The sequence below is a fragment of the Anser cygnoides genome, chromosome 7 (assembly GCF_040182565.1).
Source record: "Anser cygnoides isolate HZ-2024a breed goose chromosome 7, Taihu_goose_T2T_genome, whole genome shotgun sequence".
Classification (NCBI taxonomy): domain Eukaryota; kingdom Metazoa; phylum Chordata; class Aves; order Anseriformes; family Anatidae; genus Anser; species Anser cygnoides.
In genome coordinates, this window is record NC_089879.1 from 13553767 (window position 1) to 13572985 (window position 19219).

Genomic DNA, 19219 nt, shown 5'->3' on the forward strand with positions numbered 1-19219 from the left:
GAGATGCCCTGGGACAGGGACGCCCCTTACCGTCTCCTCTCCTACGTGTTTAGATGCCACACGAGTCCACGGTAGAGCACACGCACGTTGACATCAACGAGAAGGAGTCGCCGATGGCCACGCGCAATCGCACCTCAGTGGATTTTAAAGATTCCGACTACAAGCGGCATCAACTGACCCGCTCCATCAGTGAGATCAAACCGCCCAACCTCTTCCCCCAGGCACCTCAGGAAATCACACACTGCCACGATGAAGATGACGATGAGGAAGAGGAGGAGGAGGAAGAAGAGGAGGAAGAGGAATAAGAAGGAAAAAGCAAAGCATCTCTGAAGACAAACCATGACTCTAGCAGTGATCAGGAGCAGATTCCTATGTGGGGGCCCTTGGGGTGATGGGTTTGGGGGGGTGTGATTCTTGCAAAAGGCACATTTTGAAAGTGTCCGGAAACTTTAAACAAATTAACACTAATCAGGAGGAGACCCTTGTTTTCAGTTTTGCAGACGGTTCAAAAAGCCGAAGGATTCTGCCCGGGTGGTGCATTCAGATCGGACTGCCTGCCTGTGCTGTAATGCTGCTCCCATTACCTTTGGGGATGCTGCATGTTTTTCCCTCTCCCATGATGTGTTCCATTTGATTTTCATTTGAACGGTGTCCTCTAAACGGTTTTCGCCATTTGTTACATTCACTGTGAAGGAGGAAGGGATGTGCTGGGCCCCGCAGGAGGCAAAACGATCCAAATCCTCCTGCCCGTGGGGTTGCTGCCCTTACCTCTCTTCTTCTGTGTTACAACCACCACCCTCCTGCTGGCCACGGCGCGGCTGTGGCTTCCAGCTCTGCGTTCACCCTCTGCTTGGTGTGAGTTTCTCCATGTAAGTGGTTCGATTCCTCCGTCCGTCACAGCGGTGGGAGTCCGGCTCTTACTTGCACAGCTGCAGCTGTACACGTTTCGGCTTGTAGGCGCTTGTTTTCCCCTCCCCGTGTTTCAGAGCTTTCTTTCATCATTGGCATGTGATGCATGACTTCCAGCGCGTTTCTCCAGCAGCTGAGCCGCACGCCGTGTTCTCAACTCGTTCTGTAGTTTCACCAGTAAATATTAACCCAGCAGCTCGAAGCTCCCGCTTTAGCGTTACGTTAGCTTGTTTTCCTCACCGCCTGTTACTGACCTTCCTGTCTGCTCAGCTTTAAGAAAGCGAAGCATCCCAAAGACAAAACCAGCCACCATCTGGAGCGAAAGGGCCTGTTTTCCAGGGTGCTGCGGGCCACGCGTGCCTGCCCTAAACCAGGAGCGAGCACACGCCGCAGGGCCAGCCCCGCGGTGCGAGCCGGGGCGCTCCCGTCCCGCAGGCAGCTGCCTTTGCCTTTGACCTGGCGCGGAGCACGCAGAAGCTCACCGCAGGGAGCCGTGAGCCAGCCCGGGGACAGGGCACGGCTGGGCAGCAGCGCCCGGTGGCTTCCCTCCGTGTCCTGGGTGCAGCCTCCCTTGCTCCAGCCTGCGCCGTTCGCGTCTGAAGGGATTACAGCGGGGGGGGGCCCTCTTGTAACGAATTCGACTGTTGTTTCAGTACCATAAATGCATTTAATCTTTTTTTTTTCTCTCTTTTTTTTTTTCATTTTAAAGTACCTTAGGAGAAAATAAACAATACACACCACCATCTGAGCAGGAAATGCTGCTGCTGAAGTGGCAGTTTTCAAGTCAATAAATCTTGATGTTTCTAAGAAGCGTTGGGCGCTCTGTGGCATGCCGAGGGCTGTGCGGGAGGTGGCAGGGAGAGCCGGGAGGGGCTGCGGGGAGGGGAGGAAAAAAAAAGAAAACCTCCCCGGGAAGTGGCAGCAGGCCTGGCTGCAGGGGTTGGTCTGGTCCCCAGCTTTCAGGCAGGCAGGAAGGAAGGGGGGGGGATGAGGTTAGTGTTACCCCCATCAGCTGCGCAGGGGTGGGTGGGAGGTCCTGCAGACCTGATTAAACACAGAGAAAAACCTGGGGAAACTCAGTGCTGGCACAGCAGGGGCACCAGCGGGGCACCAGCACACAGCCAAGGGCTGCTGGTACCCCCTATGGGGACAGCGCTGGGGTCGGCACGCTGCTGCCCTCAGCCCGCTCCTGTAACCCAGGCGTCCCCGGCATTGGGGCCATGAGAAGGGAATGCGGTACCCAGGGCCCAACCAGAAAAGCAGCAACATGTGGCCACAGAGAATGGCCAACAGTTAAGAGCACAGTAATACTGGGTGCTTGCTAAAAGCCCCAAACCTGGCACTGGATGCCCGGCCCCTTGCTTTTGGGGGCTGGATTGTAGTGACCAGCCCCAGCTGGGCCAACTCAGCCACCTGGCCCGGCTGCAGGAGGGGTTGCAGGAGCCATTCCCCAGCCCTTTGGCTAAAGGCCATGCTGGGATTTGCTCAGTTTAACCGTCCTTTCGCCAAGTATAGCTGCCTGAATTTTTCAAGCTCTAGCTCAGCAGCTGGGAGGCTGCGGGAAGGGCGGTGCGGGGAGCTCCGCGCATTCCTCCTGCCTCCATGGTCCCACAAATAGCTCGCTGCCCGGCTCCCAGAGAGGACTCTGCGAGGTGGCAGCAATGGAAAATATTTGACCCTCGCTCTCTGGTGGGAAAGCAGCGGGCAGAGCCCGACGGATGCCAGGGCACCGCTCCCTGCCCAGCCTTACGCTGCTCTGCCCGTCCTGCGATGGCCACAGCAAGAAAACACCGAGAGGTGCAGGACGGCCGCGCTGCTCAGCACAACGCCCAGCTCACGGCTCCAGTGGCTGCCATCCCATGGCACAGACACTGTCCCCAGCCACGTCCCTCACCGCTGACCCCGGGGGTCCATGCACTGCCCGGCCAGAACGCGCTCTGCGGACAGACGGACGGCATTCACGCCTCCCGAGAAACAAATGTGATGTGTGGCGAGCAGGGTGTAAAGGGGGGCTGTTTTAGTGGAAGAAGAAGGCCATCGCCCTCGAGGGAGCACTTCAGGAAGGACGTCAGCTCCCGGCCAGCACCGAGGGCCCCCCCCCCCAGCTGCAGGAGTCACGGGCCCAGCCCCACCGGCGCAAGGAGCAAGACCTGGCTCTGCGGGGAACGGGATCCGGCCTCGCCGTGGCTCTCGACAACTGCAGAGGAGGTTAAAGGCTGCCCAAGTGCCAACAGCGGCTCGTGGTCTGCGGAGAGCTGGGTCCAGGACCATCGGCATCAGCCCCACCACCCGCGTGCTGAAAGCCGTCCCTTTGAAAGGAGGGGGGAGCGTGGAGGAGGGAAAAATGCATAAACTGGAATGTCCAACAGAAAAAAAAAATCATTTATCTAAAAAGAATAGAAATAAACAAAATGCTTTTAAACAAAATCACAAAATATACAAATAAATCTGGTACAAAATAAATAGGAAAGCTTGGAAATCTACAACAAAATTTGAATAATTATAAAATCCGTTCGTATGACAATCAGTATATGAAACGTACACACTTCATTCGTGATCTCAGTTGTGCTTACTCAGGTTTATGTACACAGAAGGAAACACTGCAGTCGGAACACTACAACTCCGGAAACCCGACGTCATGTACAGTATGATACAACTGGCAGAGACCAGAGGTGATGGGCGACGGACACGGGGCAGAGACCTCGGGAAGGACAGCGGGGGGGGGCAGACAGCCTCGAGAACGCAGCGCCGCGGGTGAGTGCAAAGCTGGGAGCAGAGGGAGAAACAAAGGGCGAGCAAATGGAGCCAGGAGGAGCTGCACAGCCCAGCCCCAGGTTCTTGGGCAGGCCCTGATGCAGGAGAGAGGTTCGGTTTCGGAGCCCACCGGTTGCAGAGAACCAGCTGTTCACGGCTTCACGCTGACCCAGGGACGTGCTCCTGAGTATCTGGGGTTTTCAGATTCAGTGCGTTTGGCATCCAGGTGTCTGCCCGGTGATTCGGTTTCTGAGCTTTGATCTCCAGCTGTGCGTGCTGCAAAAAGGCTCCGAGGACCCCCGCAGGGCTGGTAACCCACCCTGTGCTTGGGAGCTCTGCGAACACAAAGGGGTCAGACCTCTGCGGCTGCTGGGGCCCCGGTGGGTTTCCACTCTCCCAGTTTCACCCAGTCTGCAAGGGAGGCGAGTCCTCGAGCAGTGCCTCCTACCCTCCTTGGTAGCTCACTGGGCTGGGGAGCGAAAGCAGGGCTGCCGCAGCATCGCCAGCTCCTGGCCGGCTGCGCCGCCTCCTCTTGCCCTCCTGCAAACTCACCCACAGCACAGCGAGACCAGGGGCGAGGCGGCTGCGGCCCCGGTGAGAGCAGCAGCGCAGAAAGCTGCTTTGCCCAATGCAAGGCAGCAGGCTACGGGAGGACAGAAGGTCAAAACCCACCGGCTGAACCGGGGCTTGAGAGCAGGAATTGCGCCAGGGCTGACCCAGGCACGGCCGGCCTGACGCTGCTGCGCACAGAGATGCTCACTGAGAGCCCCACCACGCGCCCACGCTGATCTCTGGGAGAAACCAGAAGGTTTCCTTCAGTATTGGCACTTCCAACTAAAGGCCTATGGTCCAGGCTACTCATCTGACACCTAGAAGTTTCTCACTTGAATTTGGAAGGATTTGGGACAGCGGTGATTCCCAGAGGTTAACGTCTTCCTTTCATAAAGCTCTGGGGCCTCCAGACAGCCGAAATGTGACACTACACTGCGCTGCCAAGCCCTAATGCTGGGACAAGCCCTCCCTCCCCAACAAACCTTGTTCCTCAGCCAACTCCCATCCTGCCTCCAGGAGGAGAAAAGACAAAAAAGCCGAGCCACCTCCTGAGCATGGAGCCGCCTGCAGCCTTTGCCCATCTCAGGCACTTGCCTGGCTCCGAGAGCGAAACCTGAAGCCAGGCTGTACAAGGAGCAGTGTCTGCACCTCTCGATCAGATGCAGCCAGAAGCCCTTAGTACCTTATTTCTGAGGTGCAGAACCATTTTGGTCTGACCTGAGGCTAATGAGAACGCCGTCGCTTTGACAGTTTGGCACTACCGACCTGTGAAACCTCCTCCACCACCTGTACCGTGCCACGGGATGGAGGCAGCTTTCCAGCACCCCCTTTCCCTTCCCTTCTCTTCCCTTTCCTCAGCTCGGTGCTGGGACAACCTGGCAGCCCAGGCTTTCTCCTGGGGAATGCAGCAGCCTCCCCAGGTCAGCATCCAGCCCCTAACAGAACAGCAAGAAGGCAAAACCAGACTGAAAAGCTACACCGTACCGCTTGGCACCTGCATCAACAGCGTCCCCTCGCTCAGACGCAGCCTCGAGGACGTGGCTGTGAAACTACAGGCAGAGGAACACGACCAGCGTGAAGCCAGGCTCCGGGACTACAGCAAGACACCGAGCAGGACTGTGTGGGGCTCTGTGGGAAGCCACGGACGCGTCCAATTCCCCCGTGCCGTGGAGCCACGGGAACGAGGCCGCAGAGACCTCAGCAGCGAGACCTGCACCCATCAGACCAGCTGTAAGAGGAGGGCAGGGGCGGGGGCAGCTTCCCAGTGCAGCCCGCAGTGCAGAGCTCGTCCCCGCTGCTGGCCAGGGCAGGATGAAGGCCGTTCTCTCCTCTGTGCTGTGAAAAGATGCCTGGTTTCGGTCACGCTCGTTCAGCTTGTCATTCCATTGCTGGGACAGAACAATCCAGGGGCCGGGCACTTCTTTGGGTCTATTTAGAGCCCCCCGGTGTGAAGCCAGGGCAGCGGGACGCGCAGCAAGCCCGGGTCCGTACCACACCGAGCCTTTCAGCGCTCGCTGGGCTCCTGCTCCGCACGCGGCCGCTTACAGAGCAAAGGCAGGAACGCGTCGATGCCGGTCGGGCGCCTTCGGGACGAAGCCTCGAGTTGGCATCACAACGAGGGACTCCCTACGGCATCGCTCCCCTCCCGCCAGCCCCCGTTCACTCCTGGCAATCCAGACACTGGGTAACTCGACAACTGGTACACAGGTGCTGGTTTTAAAGCCACAGACGTGTGTATTAGGCAGCATACAAAATACGGTACATCTTTCACGTGGGAACCGTTTCTATAGATAGTCTAGTTCAGCACAAGGGAGGTGCGTGTCCCGGCTGGCCCCGGAGAACGTGGCCGTGCTCCCCACGGCGCAGGGTACTTACGCGGGACGCTCGCGAGGAGACAGCGCTGCTCCTTGCCGTCCGCACCCCACAGCCCTCGGCTGGGCTCCGCAGAGATCACAGGAAGCGGCCCCGCTGCCCAAGCAGCCCCTCGCACGCAGCTCCCTCTTTGGTTTTCTTCCCTCTGAGCTGAACTGAGCCAGATCCCGACACCAGCAGTGCCGAAACGGCGCCCCAGCCTGAGCTGGGCCCTGAAGGCTGAGGAGCAGCGAGGGGCGATGTCCGCAGGTCATCACGGGCAGCTCGCCCCGCTCCCCCCGGGCTGACTCCAGGTCTGGGCTGAGCGCACAGGGCCGTGTCCTGAGACCCCTACTCTTGCCAGCTCCACCTGCACAAAAAGGCACTTAAAGAAAAGAAGAAAAAAAAATATACAATAATGATCCTGCGGTGGGGAGAAGGGGGAATAAGGCTGGAAGGAAGGAGGAACGGACCATGGAGCACAAGGAGCGGCCGACCCCTCTTCAAACGAGCCCAGGACCTGCAAGCCTCGCCCCGGCCACGTCCCCAGGCATGGACAGTTCCCAGCTCCTGCTGCCCCGTGCAGGTCCCGGTGTCCGACGGGGCCTGGAGCAGGACGTGTGTGTGTGTCGGGGGGCAAAAAGGGTGTGAGAGGAGCACGGCTACAGCTGGAAGGAGAGGAAAGCACGGGGAAGACCCACACCATGGGTCGCAGCGTGTCCTGCCCTGCCCTGCACCCTGCTCCTCACCCCGCTGGGACACCCGGTCCCGAGCTCCTGCGCTGGGCTTTGAGGGAGGAGCCAGAAGGGACGGGCAGCCGGCACTCTGTAAACTCTGCGGTCTGCAGAGGGGACGAGGCTGGTTTGCTAAGCCCACCCGAGCCCCTCTCCACTCAGAGCTAGCGTGCTTCGTATCATCTCCACGTCACCAGAGCCAGTCTCGTTTGGAGAAAGATTCTCATTGGAAAGCAAGAACATTCCTTCACTCTTTACAAAGATTTGGCAATACACAGAATTAAAAAAAAAATAATAATAAATCATAGTTACAACAGATTCAGGTTCATTTCATTTAAAGGAAATTCAACCAACAGGAGTGTAAAAGTTATAATTCACAGTTGTGCATTTAAGATATTAGTGTTTAAAACGTCACTTCAAAGAACTCTTGTGCAAAATTGTATTGACAGTAGAAACCATGGCTAGGTGCCCTCCCCAGGCCGTCGGGCTGCCGGCCGCCCCTCTGCCCGCGCCGGGAGGCGGAGGGAGCAGGTGAGCACAGCAGGCAGCGGGAGCCGACACAGGAAGATGCAGTATCCTTTCTACGAGCCAAAGCCTTGCCAAGGTCTGAGGTCAAGTCCAGCGGCTCCCAAAGCCACCAGCTGGTGCCCCGTGCCACCCCGACGATGCGTGCACGTGGCACGGATCTGAGCCCACCTGAAGGCACGGGGGGAGGACGCCGGCGAGCCAGGGGAAGCAGCCCCGCGCTGGCAGGACGCCCCCCGAGCCTGGGGCATTTCCACCGCCGCGGGGCCGGCCCAGCCTCTGCCTCTGCAAACACCGTCCAGAGCCTCAGCAGCCACCCTGAGCTGGGCGCGGGACTCCTCTGTTTGTGTTGGCTCCCAGCATGAGGGCAGGGAGCCCCTCGCGTTTGTTAAACAGTAAAACTGCAAATGCCCTGAGAACAGGGAGACGGGATGTTTTCCCCTCCGCGGAGAGGACCATGCCTTGCTCTTCAAGCTAATTAGTAGTAGCAGCTCCTAACCCCTCCGGGTCAGGTACATATTTTCCATCTGAAACACATCTATAATCAACTATTTTTTCTGGAAATTGTTTCGCTTTCCATTACCGGATCTGTACAAATGATGAAAAACAGTCATGCAAAAAAATCGCCTGGAAATTTTGGAACAGTGCAGCATGGGCAGAAGCAGGAGGTATTTGCTTTGGGATCACATGGCTTTGGTTGGAAAATTTGGCTTTTTTTTTTTATTATTATTTAATGGAAACAGACACTAAAACAAATCCACAACCTGCCATAAGAAGCAAAGTCAGATCTAGTGAGCAGCCTCATCCCCCAGGGGGAGCTGCCTTGACTCGAGCCTTCCCTCCTGCAGCAGGTTTGACAACACAGATACTGCATCTCACGTTCACCACCGTGTCAGACGCTTCCGACAAACTTTTACATTCACCAACGCTAGATAAACAGCGTTCAAACGAGGACAAACGCTGCGACATCTCGCCGCTTTGCTTTGTGAGAAAGGTGCAATACCGGCGGCTCGCTGGGAAGGAGCCGGGCTGCAGCCGGCCGGAGCTGAGCCACGAGCTCTGGGCGCAGGCAGGGGCACAGTAGAGGGCGACTGGAGTCTAAGGAGATGCTTTTAGATGGAAAAAGTTAAAATTTAACGTAGGAGTCAGGTTTGGGGGCCCTGTTTTGTCCTCCCTCGGCGCGCAGGTTGGACACCGTGCCATTTCTGTGCGCCCTTGTGGGGATGTCACCTCCACGGGCTGCTGCCCTTCCAAGGGGACAGCGCCGCTTTCCTCTGCTCGCCCTCCCCAAACGAGGGCTGCTCAAAGCCGGGAGGGAGAAGAGGAGGGAGGCACCCTCCCAAACCACCCCCAGAGCTGCCGGCCCCGATCTCCTGCAGGAGCTCCCGCAGCCAATATTGCACCTTTCCAGCCAGCGCGCAGCGAGCCAGACCGCGGGCACCGAGGGTGGGGAAGTGCCTTCCCTAAGCAGAGCGGGGCAGGCACGCAGGCACAGAGCTCTGGCGGTTGCTTTTGGGGCTGGGGGCTTCTCTGGGGGTCGGCTGAGGTTACCTGGGCGTACAGAAGGGAAGGGAAATGCTGCGTAACCCACGATGCCCGATTTATCGCTCTCTCCTCGTATCACATTTTGTTCGAGACGGCACTGGAAGGGGAGAGGGTCGGGAGGGGGGGACCGGTTTTGTTTTTTTCATTTGAGGACTTAAACTCCGTTTGTGGGAGCGGGGAATGTGTGACGCACAACTGCCACGGGGTGCCTCTCACTGCCACCCCATCCGCATGGCAGGTTTTTGGGGCGGAGGAACTGGTGTCTGGTGCCCGGCAGGAGAGGCAGCTGGGTGGGAGGCTCCCTGCTCTGCTACCACGGTAATGCCTAAAATGGCTGTTAAAAGGGGCAAGAGAGAAGGAAATGCACTGAATCCGCTCCGAGGAAGGAATGTGGCTGGGAAGAGCCTGGAAACAAACCTCTCCGAATCCCTGAAGTGCAATACACTCGCGTCTGGAAAGTTTTGTCAGTTCTTGGAGAGGGCAGGATGGTCCCAGCTCCTCGGCAGAGCCCCATCCTTGCACTGGCAGAGGTTTGCCGTCACCTGGAGGATGTACTTTGGGCATAACTGTAGCAGCATCTTTTGCGTTAATACTAGAGATCTCACGGGGGGGATAGGGGCCGTTCCGTGTTATTTAACAAAGACTGCACGTCTGCTCTGGCCTGGGTAATGGTGCACAGACCACTACAGCATGCGAGTGCTTAAAAGCTCGTTGTTTTCAGGTGCACACGGGACTTCACAACGCAACCGTCAGGAACTCCAAGGAAAAATCACCCACTTAGGTCAGCATGGAAAATTACACCTGACTTTCATTTCACCAGACTGCAGTTTTGCTAATTAACTCCTGCCCCCCAGAATCATCTTCAACACCCACAAAGGTTTTGGAGGTTACAAAACTGCAAGTGTAACAATGCTTTTGTCCGTTTTACAAAGAAACCTTCCGAAATTTGAGAGATCATTAAATACCAAAATAACCACTCCTCCTTCCCTGAAACTTAACTGGGAGAACGTAATAATACTCATCCCGTGACCCTCCAGGTGGCTGAAACCAGAGTTTCCTTGAAGCTTGCTCATTCTTAGGACACAAATACATACAAGTACCAGTTACTAACTTCTTCAACAGGGCAACAAAAAGGACCAGAGAGGGGTGAAAAGAGGCCTACGGACTTTGGAGCCAATTCACAAAATCACAACAGAGCCTATCTGAGGCTGGGGAGGGACAGAAACAATTTAAAACTCTGCAAAATACTTTTTAAAAACATGATCTCTCTTGAAAAAATAACCGGAGCAGCTTTTAAACTTCTCCATATGTGTTTGAGGAGGAAAAAACCCAACAAGGATCAAAAATACAGATAAAAAATAAACATGATTCTGCTTTGCAGGAAGTATTTTCATTGTTCTCAAGGGTGGCTCACCATTCCCAAAGTACACTTGGGGCTTTAGTCTCTCCGTCTTGCTCTTTGCTCCTTTCTTCCCGTTTCTTCCTCTTCTGCTCCCAGAACGGACGCACAAGTCTTTGGTCTCAGAACACTGGATGCAGCACAGTGTCGCAAGCACATACTAACGGTGTTCACACTCGGGGAGGAGGCAGGAAGGAGCGAGGGCTGGTCCCGCTGAGGAGATGGGATGGGTGGGTTGTGGGAAGTCAGCTCCTAGATGGCTCCTTCACTGTGCATACTGTGGTTGGGCTTGTTGTGAGTCACACAGTTCTGTTCGTTCAGCAGGTTTGCTGTCTCGTCCGGCAAACCGTCATGCAGCTCCGTAAGAGTCAGTTCGATTTTAGTGTTTTCACTGTCCGAGGACTGAGGTGTTTTGTCCATCCGGGATGCCATCAGGGCATTTTGGTACTGCTGTCTTGAGATCTGCTCCGAGCACGGAAGGAAGGAACGAAAAGAGCCAGTCACATTGTGTGTCTCCGCTGGACACAAAAGGAAACTGAGGTACCTTTCACACTTCAACCCCTGTTTACCTGGCATCAACTCCACTGCTATAAAACATCCCCGGGCTTTGCAAGCCTACAGCACCCCTGCGCAGAGATTTATTCCTGTGCAGAGATTTTTTAAACCAGACCTCCATTTCCTTCTAACCATGCACATTTCTAGGGCCCAAACCAGAGTTCAGTGTTTTCCCCAGCTTCAGTGAGCTCTGGGAGAGGCTCTAAAAGTCCCCAGAGCAGCAGAGGACAAGAGCATTGCTGCTCTTGTCTAGGGCAGCAAATGCAGCAGGAGCTAGTTCCTTATTCTGATACATAAGGGCATTTGATTCTAGAAAAGACTGGGGTCTCCACAGAGTCGAGACCAAATTAGCAACCCAAAAAGTCTTCCTCTTCCTGCACTTAGCTGGACAGTCATGACAGGAGCTTGCCTAGAGCACAGAGCATTTTGATGCTGCCCGTGGGGCACCAGGTGTGAGGAGGTCACAGTCCTGTACTGCTGAATATGGTGGTACAGGGGAGAATTCCTCCTGGAGCCATGAACTATCAGCCCCGAACTCCTCCGTGTCAGGCAGCAGGATGTACACGCACTGGCAGCCCCACGTGCTACAACAGCAGTGGATTATCTCAGCAGATGGAAGAAGTTGAGCAACACTTTTAGAAAATCAAGTTTTTGTAGCAACAGAGCAGAGGGACTGGAAATAGAGAGACTCAGACGGACCAAATCACTACTCTGAAAGCAAAATCCAAACATGCTCGAGCAGGTCGCAGCCCTGGCTTGCAAGGTATTACTTGAAAAATGCCTGTGTGGCACAATGAAAACATGGTTGTTGGGTACTCTGTCCTGCGTACAAAGCGGAGCGATACAAAAGGAGGGGTACAAGTCTGACTGCAGAGACACCAGGCAGTTTAGCATTCAACACAGCGTGAGTTGGAAGGAGTCCATATAAACCAGCATAAGATGAGCAGCTGCTCTGTATGGCAGATCGACCATCGAAATCTGCAGCAAGAATCACTTGCCCAGTAATAACAACTCAGCAACATGAACCATTGCATTTATCAAGTTTTGAGTGAAAGACTGTACTCTCCTTTTAAAATTTGGCTACCCGTAGGTGTGGAACAATTGATTTAGCATTCTAGTATTTCTATTCTATTCCACGATTTCAATATTGAGTTAACTTTGACAGGAGTTGAGTTCATGAATCATTTGAGTTGCACACAAAGAAAATGTGAGTGTGCACTTAATTTAAGAAAAGCATCAAGGTCAATTTCTGGCCATGGGACGTCAGCTTCCCTGGGCTCCCAGCTGGGCCGGAACTGCTGCCAGCATTTGCTGCTCCTCAGCTCAGCTACATTTCCTTATCCCACAGGACTTGCGCACATTTCAGCGTGGGATGCACCATGCTGGGGGACAGAGCTGTATTCGTGCAGCCACTCACTGGTATTGTGAGACATGAGCCTAATGTGAAGTTACGATAAAGATAAATGTCCAAGACATCTCTGAGCAGAAGGATGACAGGTTAGAAAGTAAGATCAAGAACCCCAAACTAAAACCAAAATCAAAAGTAAATAAAAACTGCAATGAACACAAAATGTCTCGTCCTTTAGAAAAGGTTGCTGTCAGCTGCTGTAAGATCTCCATTCAGAGGGCTCCAAAGGCTTCACAAGCTACGTCTTTCAGGACTAAAAGCAGAGAGGGTATTTTCTATTATCTCTCCTCAAGGGACCCGAAATCCAGAAACTTGCATGACCAATCTACTTACAAGGCCTAAATAAGAGGAACACTGAAGACAAATCATCAGACAGCAGATACTGAGAAAAAGTACTTGAAAGTGATTTTCTAGTGGCTGTTTTCATAAACCTATTTACTCATAGTGCTACAGAGCAATCTAGAGGGACCTCCCTTCCCCAGGCTCTCCATCCCATCAGCCCAGCCCAGCCCCCCAGATTTTTTCCTGGAGCTTTATCAGGTTTTTTCCTACCTTGACAAACTGAATGTCTGTGAGTGCTTTCACTGAGTAGTCCGGAACATACACTTGGAGGAAAGACGCATTGAGCTGGTTGTTGCTGCTCCCTAACGTCGGTGTCACTGCATCGATGCGATCACTTCGGTTTAAAGAGTCTGAGTGATTCAAGCCACAGGGCCGAGGTGGAGACTTGTTTTCGGCTGAGAAATGGGCAAGAGCAAAAGACATCTTAAATCAAGTAGAAAACATTTAAAGCCACCAGTTTCAAAGGGACATAATAAATCACAAAGTAACACAGAACATCTGCAAATACTTAACCTACTCATACGTAGACATGCAGCTAAACAACAAAACGACCCTGAAAAAGAGCATATTTTGAATCCAGAGCTGGTAGCCAACATCACGAGTAGGATATAAACAAACCTGGTTTGGTTTGTGCTACAGTGGATGTGCCCTGTGCACACTTGGTCACAGTGCTCCTGCCGATGACTGGTGACCACCAGAGAAAGGCAACTTCCCAAGGCTCCCTTACAGGAGCTCTTGATAGTCAGACCGTGTTTAATAGATTTTTTTTTCTTAATGGTTTATAGTTGTAAATCCGTACCAGACCTTTCATCCACAGTCAGTCCCAGCTAACACTTAGCCCATTTTATTACACCTGGCACCTGCAAATACTGCCTTGTTTCCTGGGTTAGAACAGACATTTTTAAAAGTATCAGAGCGATAAGAGTCTTCAGTGGACCAGAGGACAGTCCACGTGACGATTGCTTCAGCAATGTTCCCTCCTGTACCCCCTGATGCTTGAAGGGAGAAAAACTCCATGAAGGGGAGCAAGCTCCACATGGTGCACGCCAGCCAGCAAAGCAGGGAAAACAGTCCATGCTACACAGAAAAATCTGCATCCAGGAGAGACATGGACAGGAAAGGAGTAACCTAGAGATATTTTCCATCACTGGCCTTTAAGCACTGTAGGGTTTCACTTGAAAATCTTGCAGCTACCCTTAAGAATGTGATGGGCCACAGCTCCTCCCATGTAAACGTGCTTTCAGCAAGCCCCAGGCATTTTGCACCCCTAGCTTCCACCCACACAGTGACTCAGATGACAGGAGGACATGCAGAAATGCATCCTAAAAGAGATCCCAAGCATGTCTGCAGATGGGCTTCTCCCTGGGTGCACACATACAAAGATCAAAGAACTCTTTGGGACTGGTGAATTTTTGGATCTTCCTGCAGCTACATTTTGTCCATCCAGACCAAACTGTAACTTCATGTCATCTGTGCTACTCCCCACATGATCTCCGTTCTCAGCTGAGGCATCATTTTCACATAATCTTAAGATACAAAGCCTCTTCGAGCAAATCAACAACATCCTTGTAAGTTTTTCAAATTTTATGATTTTTTAATATATAAAATTGTCTTTAAAAAAAGCTCACTAAAATTCAATCCTACCTTTGCCACTTAATCACTGTGAACATAATCTCTCTTGCCAAAATGACACAGCCTGTTCCACATCTCTACATCTAGTCTTCCCTAAACCTAATTCTTTAGATGCTTCTAGATACATGACTGGGGATTATCAGCCCTGGTTTTTTTTTATTTCCCACTTGCAATGCCACTGACGTCTTCTGTCCTACAATTTTAGAAAAGGGAATGGAAAAATACAGGTTCTGAGAGCTTGGCAAATTTTCTGCCACTTCTGCACTATGAGGAATTAGTGCAGGTCCCTATGGTAACACCAAGCAGAGGCTTAGAGGGAAGCACTCAGAGCCCTGCAAGGTTTTCCTCAGTAGCCACTTGCCATCTTGAAAGCCACAGCGGGCTGCAGGAACTGCTGCCAGGAACCAAACCTCTGTCTGCACACAGGGCTTGGTGCTCTAAGCCTTTCCGGAGAACAAGCGTGAAGACTGAATGAATTTGTCCTGTCTTTCCCACCTGCGTACACAAAATATGGCCGTGTGTGACAGGAACAGCATCACTGCTGTTTGGGATAAAGGTTTCCATCTGGAACAGCTTTACGTTGGCCTGACTGCGATTTGCCCTCTGTTTTCACCAGGTGTCTCACAGTACGTTACTAATAAAAAGCTAAGGACAGAGAGCTACATGACAAAGCATATTAAAATAAATGGACAAAAGGACAGAAGAAAGAAATATGGCTGCTAAAAATAAGAGGGAAAGGACATTGCTTCTGGACCCACGTACAAGTCAGTGGGGAGAAGTTACTGAAGAAGGGAGGACACAAAGGGCAGATGACAGACGGAGCAGCAGGCAGGTCCGTGTTGGCACAGCAGCGCCCTGCCAGTCCCCAGCCCAGACAGATCTTTTCTACCCCAGTTTTCCTCACCTTTATATACTGGGGATTAAGAGCACAAACCACAAGACAAATATCAAGGCAACCATGTTACCAATTTGGGATTTAACAAGAGGATCCTTTTCAGAAGGACCCAGCAGAAGGCCTGGGTTTCATCAGAACTGGCACGACATTGTCATAGTGACCAGGCTCACCATATCAGTTCCTTTTGAAGGAGATTCTTCCCATTTTTATTTTCCATTACTGATTTTTTTTTTTTTGGTTGGGACAAAAAGCTAGGAAAATATGCTTGGCATTTATATTGCAAACAACCTGCATGTGCAAGGTATACACTTACTTCGAAACGGAAAAAAAAAAAAAAAGAAAAAAGAAAAAAAAAGAAGACCTGGCAAAACAAAAGAACCAAGCTAAAAAAGATAATCAAAGCCACCGAGCTTAAAAGAAAGCCATCAGGTGCTTTAATTAAAGAAAGATTATATTTCTCCCCCTTCTTTTAAGTTTAGCAGCAGGAAACTTTAAAAGGGCAGGAAAAAATCCCCTGCAGGGCAACAACCTGTAGTTTGTTTGGAAAGTGCATGAGACTAATTTAAGGACTGATGGTGAAATACATTTTCAAAACTGAAAAAAAGAAGACAGAAAAAATACAGGAAGCAGATGGTGAAAGTTTATGAATTGCATGATATGTACTGACGTTTAGATGCTTCACTTAAATATGCATATCATTATCTTGTTTGCTTTTAGGTCCAGGGAAAGACACATTTCATCTGAAAAAGAAAACTTCAAAGGGAAGAAACATGTTCAGGGTGGCCCAGATTATTTTAGGATTCTGCTGTTCCTACGCACTCTCCTGGTGGGTTTCCATCTTTCTCAACTGCTCTGTGCATGCAGCGTCTGCAAAGCTCAGTTCTTGGCCTTTCCCAATTTCCAGCTTTTCAGCCACATCTCAGAGCTCATTTTGGCCCAATTTGCTCTCTCCTTGGTCTCTGCTCTCCAAAGGGATTTCTACGTCAATCAACTTGGTCATTCAGCAAGGAAAGGTCTTGAGCAAAATGGAAACCAAAACCCACAGGAGCTCCCTCAGCCTTACTGCACATTCCATTGCAAATCCATCCACTCAGTAAATCTCTGTACCGATTCACAGCATTAACCTCATTGAAAGAAAATATAAAGCTTCTGAGCACTTGAAACGGCCAGACTGCATTCAAACCATAGGGCTAGCCCGTACGAGAATATCAGAATTCTTTTATTAAAGGACTTCTCCTTTTAAGGCAGTTTAGCAGCAGACATTCTCCTCTGCCAAATGCATTTTCTTCAGGAAATTTTTAAGTTCTTAAATCTCAGCTTGGGAGAGAACACCTTCTTTAAAAATCTCCCTTTCTACTTTTCCACCAGTTGACATACAAGAAACAAGAACAAGTGCACATTACCAAATACATTTTTCTTAAATGTGTTTTCAGCTCTTCCCATCTGGATGACTCCTTCATGTTGCTACCAGTTATCACCAACGAAAGTTCAGGATACCTACCTGCGAGGCATAATTCTGTGCTGGACTTCTCCCTAACGAGCAAAGGGGTCAGATAAATACAGACTGCAGCTGACTTTTTATGGCATCAGGGCAGTCACAAGAATGGTGAAAATAGAAGCATGCGGATTTACCTGGAGAACCTGCTGCTAACAACTCTGTTCTGCTGACAACAAAGGTACGAGACAGGGACAAGGGAACTAGAAGAGGGAGAGAAAAAGGATGAGATCACGACCAGAAAGGCGGCAGCTATCCACACTTGACAGGGGAGGGAGCCAGTTCACACACTGAAGAACTAAAACCAAAAGTGCAAATCAACTGTGGAAAAGTAAAGGGTTAAAATAAACAACAACAACAACAAAAAAGACAATTAAACAGTTTTAGGAATGAACCAAAGAACAAGCCTGTGGAATTATAGTGAAGTGAACAACTTTCACTTGATAGTTTGAATGGTCATCCAGCACCGAATGGTCCAACAAGGTACACTCATTTTTAAAATAGTTCAAAAGGAGCGGTGATGCCCACTCCAGCCTGGAAGGCAAAGAGTTAAAACAAGCCAGAGAGCTTTCATGGGTGCAGTTCCTTACTGGAATACAATAAAAATAGAAATAAAACCAAAGGACACTCCAAGTTTTCGGTAGCAAGTCAAGCAAGCTTGTGATTCTCCAAGCTCATCCCTACCAGAATGGGTCAAGCTGCTCATCACCACTGCAACCTCTCCCCAGCTGTAGTTAACGAAAGCTTTGCTGATTTGTTGTTCAATTTTTTGAAAACATGCCTTAATCTCCTGTTATTGGCTTTATATTCCAGGTGGGGAAAACAGGCACATAACATCTCATCAGGAGATGGGGAAGAACAGTTTTCTCTTGTTCTGTAAGGGTTTGTACTCTAAATGAGCTTTCATGTCTACTTAGAGCAACAAGAACTACTTTTATTTTTATGAGCTCATCCTAACAGAAGTCTCTTGATTCTGCAAGACATCATAAAGCAAATTCTCTAAAATCTGGGGGAAAAGTCAGCAAAAGGACGGGTTTGCTACTGGTAAAAGCCAATCAACCACACGTAAACAAATCCAAGGTCGGCCAAGTTTAATTTAAAATAATGTACATGCTTTAGTTTGACAAAACAAATCCAAGATGGATTTCGGGGCAGAGGCATGAAAGGGGGGGCCATTTGATCTCACAGGACTTGGGGCAACTGGCATGGTTGCAGGGAGGGTTAGCAACACGAGAAAAACGGAAACACAAGAACATTCAAACTGAACAATGCTGGCAAAAAAAAAAAGATGCTACAAATGATTTCCAAGCGTAGGTCTGGGAGGAGAGAATTGTTCGTGCCTAAGCCAGCTCTGTTCGGCCCATATTGTAAAACCTGAGCTTCGATGTCAAAGAAACAGCAAGGGTATGACACGGTTGTACACACATACACATCACATATGATTCATCATGAAGACTGCTGCTACTGTACAGTTAAAATCCACCCAATGGTCTGCACACTTCTGTCAAGCCTCAGAAGGTATAAGCAGGATTGATTAAAGTGCACGTAATTAAAGAAGAATTACTCTTTCTTTAGCTCCTAACAGAGAGCCAGTAGGGGATTGGTAAAATGGCAACACAGAGCTATCAGCTGCACCTCAAACTTCCATGGGAACTGCTGATGTTTGTAGAGTTTAATATGGCTAAATTCGTAACTTACAAAGCAAGTTTCATTCCAAAGCCCATTCACTGGTGTACATATACATATGTACACATACATACAGAGAGTTCCCGTTAACCTACTACCATAATTAGCTGCCTCTCAAGTGGAACACGAATCTGCTGTGCCTCTACCCAGGAGGAAGTGAGATTTCTGCGTGAGAACTTCTCCCTGAAGTGACAGGGTGAGCGGATGGCCAATGCCAGCACTAAGGCCCCAGTTCTTCTACCAGGGCTGGGGATGCCAAATCAAGACCAAGATCTCTGTGATCTAAAAGGTGATGCTGCTGGCACTGAAACGCATGACCAGGTACGGCAGCGAGTGCAAAGAGATGGCAGGATGTTACCCACTGGAGCACTGAAGCTTACTCCTGGATAAGGCAACTCCCCGACTTGTGTCTGTGAGATGCTGGGCTCTGCAGCTACTGTTTATGCACTGGGAATTCCCTCACATCTCAGCCTCAGCTGCCAGCTCTCACTCTTGCTGATCTCTCAGCTATATCTCCGCACAAGCTACAGGAACAATCTCTTTTCCTTGTCCCACTGCCCTCATTTCCCTCAAAATGCCTTTAGAAACAACAATCGGCAAAGCAAACCATATCAAAACTAGCAGGTTGTTTGTATGCTGCACCACTAGATGTCCCTCTGCTACTAATTATTTATTCTCATTAATTCAATCCCTGCTATGCTACAGTGAGAATACAAAGCTCCCAGCCGTCACCACACAGCTCCCTCGCTAAGGCCACTGTGTGCATCCTCTGGGAGCCTGCAGGCCGCTGCCAGCTGCTCGGCTTTCAGAGTCAGCACTGCCACGAGCGTCGGTGCGCCCCAGAGATGCTGTGCCAGGCAGGTAGTTTCGCTAGCAAGGAGTTTATCCTTTGCACCAGCCCCGCAGGACGCAGCGGGGGATGCCCTGCGCAGCCCCC

The 19219-nt window shown here is 51.1% G+C and overlaps 2 protein-coding genes across 13 annotated transcripts in view; one reads left to right on the plus strand and one right to left on the minus strand.

Annotated features, from left to right (window-relative positions):
- Positions 1 to 1585, plus strand: part of NT5C2 (5'-nucleotidase, cytosolic II) — a 58655-nt gene extending 57070 nt beyond the window's left edge. For all 10 annotated transcript variants that reach the window (XM_067000893.1, XM_067000897.1, XM_013174487.3 and 7 more), the window contains one exon: positions 54 to 1585. In XM_067000893.1, coding sequence (XP_066856994.1) covers positions 54 to 305 — 252 coding nt within the window. In that variant the 3' untranslated portion in view covers positions 306 to 1585. The remainder of the gene's footprint in view (positions 1 to 53) is intronic.
- Positions 1586 to 3270: 1685 nt separating this feature from the next.
- Positions 3271 to 19219, minus strand: part of CNNM2 (cyclin and CBS domain divalent metal cation transport mediator 2) — a 119807-nt gene continuing 103858 nt past the window's right edge. Inside the window, exons 6-9 of one of the 3 annotated variants that reach the window (XR_010832963.1) lie at positions 16734 to 16799; positions 16603 to 16634; positions 12785 to 12969; positions 3271 to 10731 (exon numbers count right to left, since the gene is read on the minus strand). Coding sequence is in view for 2 of the 3 variants with exons in the window: in XM_013174486.3 (XP_013029940.3) it covers positions 10522 to 10731; positions 12785 to 12969; positions 16734 to 16799 (461 nt within the window). In the remaining variant the exon portion in view is untranslated. The remainder of the gene's footprint in view (positions 10732 to 12784; positions 12970 to 16602; positions 16635 to 16733; positions 16800 to 19219) is intronic. The other 2 variants (XM_013174486.3, XM_067000889.1) reach the window with 2 other exon arrangements.